The 7,047-nt window shown below is 48.4% G+C and overlaps 1 protein-coding gene across 1 annotated transcript; it reads right to left on the bottom strand.

Moving 5' to 3' along the window:
* Positions 1-205: 205 nt before the first annotated feature.
* Positions 206-5,951, bottom strand: HMOX1 (heme oxygenase (decycling) 1). Its single transcript, XM_010016379.1, has 5 exons — positions 5,919-5,951; positions 5,474-5,594; positions 2,580-3,071; positions 1,890-1,998; positions 206-421 (listed from the first exon to the last, which is right to left on the bottom strand). The coding sequence occupies exons 1-5, from the start codon at positions 5,948-5,950 to the stop codon at positions 285-287; spliced, it is 891 nt and encodes a 296-aa protein (XP_010014681.1). The 5' UTR covers position 5,951; the 3' UTR covers positions 206-284.
* Positions 5,952-7,047: the final 1,096 nt, after the last annotated feature.

Below are 7,047 nucleotides of genomic sequence, written 5' to 3'. Positions count from 1 at the left end.
GCATTCTGTAAAGCAACAACAATTCTTGGCCATTGTTTTTAGCTCTTTCTACCCTTTGGTGTTAAAGTTAGTCTCTGAGAAGAGCTCACACCAAGCACAGAGGAGACTTTGCCTGAACCCCTCTTACAGCACTTTGATTTCTGGGGAGAAGACGTCTCCTAATATTAGTGGCAGAGCCAAGATCACAGTACCCAGCTGGGGGAAATTTCTCTCACAAAGACTGGGGAAGGTGGATTAGTTCAGGATGAGGGAAGGCACGAAGAGAAGGTGAAGCTCCTGCTCTTTCACATGGCAAATAAGCCCACGGCAACTGTCATGGCTAGGAAGCCGAGCGCCAGGATCCACCGCACCAGGGGAGTGGTGGGCATCATGTCTGTGTGTCTCCTGTTTGCCCTCTCACTTTCCTTCCCAGGCGCTGGACCTAGATCAAATAGGGAGGGAAAAGAAAGGCAGGTGAGAAGAGGTTGAAGCAAGAAGCTGCTGGTATGCCATGCTTGCTGTCCCCAGTGCTGCAGCAGAGCCTGCTGCAGCTACAAGGGGAGAAGGAGGAAGACCAGAGCCTGGTTCACCTGGGGTAAGCAGCAGCAGCAGGTTCTGCTCTCCTGGGGTAGGGGAAGAAGGGAAGCAAGCAGATGGGATGTGGAAATCACAAAGGCTTATAACTGCTCTGCCTGTACATGACGACCAAACTCCTCCCTTGTCTCCTTACAGGCATATAAATGCACTGCCCAGCTCCATCAAACCCCTGCTGTGTGCAGAAGATGGCCAAATACGTAAGTCAGTATTTTAAAAGGTGGTTTCTGTCCTACTTCTTATTGATTTAATTTGTTAGGCATCTAATGACCTCAAACAGTCCTCAGCACTCCAGACAGTTTTCCCAGTATGGGATACCTCATCCAACACCAAAGTTTTCTGAAAATTACTACTTTTATGAGTGTATTGGGAAAGGAGCAGCAAAGTTTCACAGAGAACTTTTACTGCCTTTCCCAAAGAACTTGCTTTAAGCTTTGTTGTCTAGAAATGCACAGGATGAGGTTTGCTTTTCATTCTTTGCCATGGGAAAATGATGGTTCAATCCAGCGTGCACTGAAAAACTTCCCTTTTGGTTTCAGAGTGGGTAGGTCATAAGGGCTTCTTTATTTGAATCACATGTTATCAGGGAAACCACTCTGCTCTGTAAACATCTGAGCCTGCTCCTCACTCAGTCACAGCCTGACACTGTGAGAAGGGATTGCTTTGCTTGCAGCTGCTGCTCAGGCTTTGCACAGTTTGGGATTGACGCTCTCCAGTAGTGGAACCTTTTCAGCTTTGCAAAATTCATGGGCAGCCTGTACATCCCCACTTCCCAGCTGGCTGCATTTCACCATCCAGATATAAACGCACCATGCTTTAAGGACTGTTTTCAGTGAATACTCCTGGAAGGCAGGAAAATCACCAGAGGGATATTTAGTCTGAAAGGACAGGCCATTGGATAGGGCTGTGTGTCCAGAAGAACTCTCTGTGAGCATCAGAGCACCACAGCTGATCTGCTGGGTCCAAAATCGCTGCCTTTGCTTCTGTGAATTCAAGGCTGGTTTTGACTGTGGTCAAAAGTCATCTTACGCTTGTTAAAACACAAGAGGAGGAGAGGGGAGTCTCTTCTTGTCAAGTTCCCTTATTGACAGGTTTTCTGGAGAGCCCACATGTGCCATCCTTGTTCTGACATGTCTAGAAGCAGCTTTGCACACAATTAGTGTCTATCCTTGCACTACCTACTGATGGCTGGGGAAGAGACGGGGCAAGCACCTCATGCTCATTTCTCAGTGGCTTTTACAGATAAGAACAGAGGAAGGGAGGAGAACAAAACCACAAGGGGCAATGTTAAACCCCTACACTTAGAAGTGTCTTACCGTGCTCACATGATCTGTTAACGTTCCTCGTGCGAAGTTCTGCCTTCAGGTGTGCAGGGTGACCATTTTCCTGGCCCTTAGACACCAGCTCCTGCAGTGCCTCAAACACCTGAGAAGAGGGAACACTACCTCATTATGTGGCCTCTTCTTCACCTTTCACTGGACCCCTTGTCCCTGCCCCAGGCACTTTAGGAGCTAGAGGAAGACATAAGCCTTCAGTCCAACTCTCCTAGCACTTTTTGCACCTAACACAATCTGCCTGTGGGGTCAAGAGCATGTCTTTCAAACTCCATGTTCACTTTACACGTTCTCTCTGAAGCTTCCAGATCCTTCCTTCTGATGGGAAGGAAAGCAAGGTACCTGTGCATCTGGTCTACATTCACAGAGCACCTGTGGATCTGTACTACAGAGGTAGGACAGGTAAGTGGTGATCCCCACTCCCAATATAAGCCCCCAAGGGCACATGGAAGAGGCTGAAATCAACTTTAAGGGAGAAGAGCTTTTCAGGTACCAGCCTTTTACTAGGCTCCCAGGTTGGACAAATGTAGCCGTCCAACTCTGACTAGCTTGCTGTAATCCACAACTTCCCATAAGCTTCACAGCAGAAATACCAGCTTTGCCTTTCCCCTCTAGCTATTGTCTTATTTCACAGAGGGTGTGGGCAGGCAGGGCTGGCTGTTTGTTACTCACTTGTATATTTACCAGGAATGCTTTCTTGGCCTCCTCCAAGACTCTCTTCTTAGTGGCAAGATCCATCTCAAGGGCATTCATGCGGGAGCGATAGAGCTGCTTGAACTTGGTGGCGTTGGAGACTCCATCGAAGGTGAAGAAAGCCAGCCCTTCCCCAGTGCTGGGCAGCTGGAGGGCCTTTTGGGCAATTTTCTTCAGCACCTGCCCCCCAGAGAGGTCTCCCAAATAGCGAGTGTAGGCATGGGCCACCAGGAGCTCTGGGTGGTTCTTGCCTACATAGTGGAGCCTCTCAACGTATTTCTGAGTAGCCTCAGGACATGGGATCTCATCCCTCCAGTTGCTGCCATAGAAGAACTTCAAATCTTGCTCCAGGGCAGCTTTCCGGTGCAGCTCCACTGGAAAGTACACAGGGGCATAAACTGGGTTGTCCTTGTTACGTTCAATCTCTTCTTCCAGAGCAGAGTAGATGAAGTACAAGGATGCCGTAACCAGCTGGAAGAGAAAGAAGAGGTGAGCTATGGGTGTATGTGTCTTCTTCAGGTTTTGGGGACAAATCCTGCTAATGAAGAAGTTACTTATGGGCACACCTGGTATGAGTCATGCATGTCTGTGATGTTGTAGGTTTCCCATGTGGAAAACAGAGTTGCAAGGTGCAGTGAGACACCATTTAGCCCTTCCCCTCCTGCTTGAGGCAGCATCAGGTAAGACCTAAGTCCTTTCCAGCAGACATTGGTCTTACCTGCTCTTAAAAGCTGCTGCCTTCACCATCAAGTTAAAGTTCTTGCAGCTTGATGTAATGGAAACAGGAGCCCTATTAAATCATGCCTGGTCTATTCTCCTCATCCCCTCGGTCAATAGAGAGGGTATTCCCAAAGGTATATTTTCTGGTGCATTGTTCAAATCTGAATGCTTTAGGATGTGGCTTCCCTTTGTAGCGCCTTGTGAGATGATGACACACCCTGTTTGTTTTTCAACATACTCGTGCTGTTGGCATCCCACCATCCTGGGAACTGAGGCACAACGCTCTCATTCAGAAATGCAAGTGGGGTTGCCCCAAAGAGACAAGATAAAAGGGGGCTGGAAGCACAGCCTGCCTCTGAAAGATGCCTTTGTGCTGGAGCACTGTGAGGCTGCGTGTTCTCCTTTCTATTTTGAAACCATTGTTATTGTTATTTTTCCCAGCTTACGTGATGCTTTCTTCTATCTGCCAGCTTTTCCACGTGGCATAAGACAATCCAGCTGTGTTCTTTCCTGCCCCGGGCATTCTGTTTTCAGGGGCTGTGTTCATATTTACACCTACACCACCCCTTCCTGACACTGGAATTCCCTGTCAGCAGCAAAGGGTGAAACATTAAGGTCTTCCAGTGAGTCAGGTTTGGGCAGGGGAGGTTACATGGATGACAGGAGAGAAAGCAGTTTGCTCTCCCACAAAGCAATCAGTTCTGCAGTAAAAGAGTTACCATTTCAACTTTCCCTCACTGTGACAGCAAACAGGACTTTGATAAGCACATGGGCAGTGGCTTGGTTGAATATTTGGAAACAAATACTTAGATTCTGGTGAGTCACGTATCAGGGCAGATATATGAGTCTGCCAAGAGAGTCAGCAGTAATAGAGGTTTTTAAACAATAACCTGGTAGCCAGCTTACTAGAAAAGAAACAAAGTACAGGTACATTGCCTAACAAACTGAGAAAATATAACTTGCGTGGTTGCTTTCAGGGACAGGTAGTGTTTTAATGGGAAACGGGGCTTTGGAAAGCTGTTGTTACTTTTCAAACCCACGTCACATCTCACTCCCCCTGACAGCATGTAAATGTCTCCTATGAAATGGAGCTGTATTCCTGAAGGCCTGACGTTTTATGTTATTGCCAGCCTGTCTCAAAGTTCACTGCCCAACCAGCGGCGCATTCCTAACAGCAGGAAGTCAGCACCTTAGATTAAATTTATGCTTGACCAAGTATCCTGAATGTGACCCATCAGAAATAAGTCATCTTTTTCCCTCTCTGGTGGATTTAATTGCCAAGGAACAATTCAACAACAAAGTAATTAAGCCACAGGTTTGATTGCTAACTGTTACTTCCAAGACCATGTGTCACATCCTATAGCTTCCCGGGAATTTCTGGGCCAGGTGTGTGCTTTGTTTTTGCTCATGGCTTTGTTATGTGGCTCAGATCCCAGGAATCACATATCTAGCCAGGTTAGGTGCAGACTAATATCTGCAAGTGTTTTCTCTTTTGTCTGAAGAATAGCAACAGGCTCCTACCTGTAAGCATCAGACATGGCTTGCTCAAATTCAGTCTGCCTTTGAGTTGTTATTGTTCATGAGCTCAGCTCTGGTATAGCCCAATGACAACTGAAACATCACGAAGTTCAGTGCCAGAGATGATCCCACATCCTCACATTCTTGCTATTCCACCATTATTTCTAGCTGTGGTGGCTTAGAGGGTTGTAAATTTAGTATTCCCCCTCTTTTTGGCATGTCAGCCACTCAAGTATCTGCACATAGTCATATCCCCATTAACTACCATTGCCAATAATTAACATGCAGGCATGTATGAAGAAAGAGGAAAGCAATTGCATCAATCTCATCAACCTCTTTGTCTTTTCATCCTGCCTCAGCTTGGCTGCCCATCCTGATACGCACAGTCCCACCCCGCCTTCTGCAAGAGAGATCTCAGGGTGCTGGAGTTTGATAAAGAGCATGTTTTGCGCAGGAGATGCTGGTACCAGGACAGCTGTAATGCACAGGACCTCCTTCCTTGTGCCATCCCCATCCTCCCCCTTTTAGCCCCCATGCAGTCTGACTGATCTAACAGTGTATTTCCCAGCAAGGAAAGCCCATCCCCACACAATCTATGGGGATCCCCAAGCATCCCCAGTGCTGCTATAAAATACCTTAAACTCGTGGAGCGACACCTGCCCCTTCTGAAAATTCTTCATGAACGGCGTGTTCTCTGCCTGTTCGTGAACCTCCTTGGTAGCTTCCTTCAACAGTTCTGAAAGGTCCTTGGACATGCTGGGGAAGAGCAGCAAAACAGATGTCAGTGCAATCGCTCTCCTCTGGCAAAACAGATCTTAGCTCTTTAGGAAAAGAAGAGTGAATAAGAGGATGGCAGGAATAGGAGCAGAGCATTTCCAAGAGCCACGGATGGGAAACAGGGAGCACCAGCATCCCAAGCACTGTCCCGAGCAAGGAAAACTGAGAAACTCCATCCGGAGGTGAAAGCAGAAGCATGCCGTTTGCCACAGAGCAGAAACAGGAACAGCATGCCTAAAAGCAAGGGAGAAACACAATACTCTTCTGGCAAAGAATTCCCTCTCGCTCCCGTCCCACTCTCACCTTTCAGAGCTGTGCGTCCGGGATGTTTCCATGTTTCTCCAAGTCGCTTCGCTCCTCCGCTTCCCTGCTGTTTGTTCTTGCTTGTGCTTTCCTCCCTCTGTCCCTTCTGCTCCCAGGACAGTGAAGCTCTGAGCTGGATAGCCCAGCTCCCGCATCCAGCTTTATACTGGCAGGCCACGTGAGCAGCCAAACCACTGACCTCAGCATGAGTACGAACTTCTTGCAACACAACTGCACTTCCCTTCCCAGCGCGGCTGTCACCCTCCCCGCGCCTGCAATCCCAAGGGACCAGAAGGAAGTCACCTGATTCGCCTTGATAACTAAGCATAAACAAGAGGATGTCCAGCAACTTCTCCTCCGAGGGTGCCTGGCTCTGTAACCCTTTCAGTGCAGTGCCCATGGCAGGCAGAGCCCAAGTGCTGCAAGAGGTGCTTATTGTGCTGGGGCAGAGAGGTTGGACAAATAGGGGTGGATTTACAGGGTTAGTGCCTGAGGCAGGGAGGGCAGCCTGCTCTCCCTACACCCAGTTTGGGTCCCATGGGACTGCACCCTGCCTGGGCAGCTAATACAGCACCACTCGGGTATGAACATCTTATTTCCCATGACTATGCATATCTTCAGAGAGTCAGGTAATGTGGTACTTGTGGGTCATGGGATGGGGAGCACTACAGGTTAGGAGATACCCCCTTCATGGTAGGGAGCAGAGGAAGGACACTGGGGCATGTACCTGTTGTGGGTACCCAGGGTAATGTGGCTGCAGTGGCATGTATGTGCACCAGCTCTGGTCTGCAAGCACCAGAACTGCCCTGGCACAGTGCTGAGCAGAGGGGAATAAACCCTGTCACTTTGCACAGAGCCAGCACAGGTATGCCAGCACTGATGCACAGCAAAACGCTTTTCAAACTCTCTTCCACATGGGAAAAAATACCATCTGATTTGTGTGGCCTGTCACCTTTGTGTTACCTCAGCTGTGTGCAGGGCGATTTAGGAGAATAGCACTCCATCTCCGAGATACCCAGAAGGCTGGGGTAGCTGGTGCACTGAAAAGATGTCATACAAGGCTTGGGGGACACTGAGGAAGTCTGCAGAGGCTTTTAAAGGCAAATAATTTCCCTGATTTGGGAAAAGA

The sequence above is a fragment of the Nestor notabilis genome, unplaced genomic scaffold, assembly GCF_000696875.1.
Source record: "Nestor notabilis isolate BGI_N333 unplaced genomic scaffold, ASM69687v1 scaffold10046, whole genome shotgun sequence".
Taxonomy (NCBI): Eukaryota; Metazoa; Chordata; class Aves; order Psittaciformes; family Psittacidae; genus Nestor; species Nestor notabilis.
The sequence above is the reverse complement of the archived record's forward strand: the minus strand, read 5'-3'. Positions and strand labels throughout refer to the sequence as shown.

Coding starts and splice junctions, on each gene's coding strand:
- HMOX1 (XM_010016379.1), bottom strand. CDS start 5,950: ATGGAAACATCCCGGACGCACAGCTCTGAAAG. Junction 3,072..5,473: donor TGTCGCTCCACGAGTTTAAG/GTATTTTATAGC, acceptor TTTCTCTTCCAG/CTGGTTACGGCATCCTTGTA. Junction 422..1,889: donor TAACAGATCATGTGAGCACG/GTAAGACACTTC, acceptor TATTTGATCTAG/GTCCAGCGCCTGGGAAGGAA.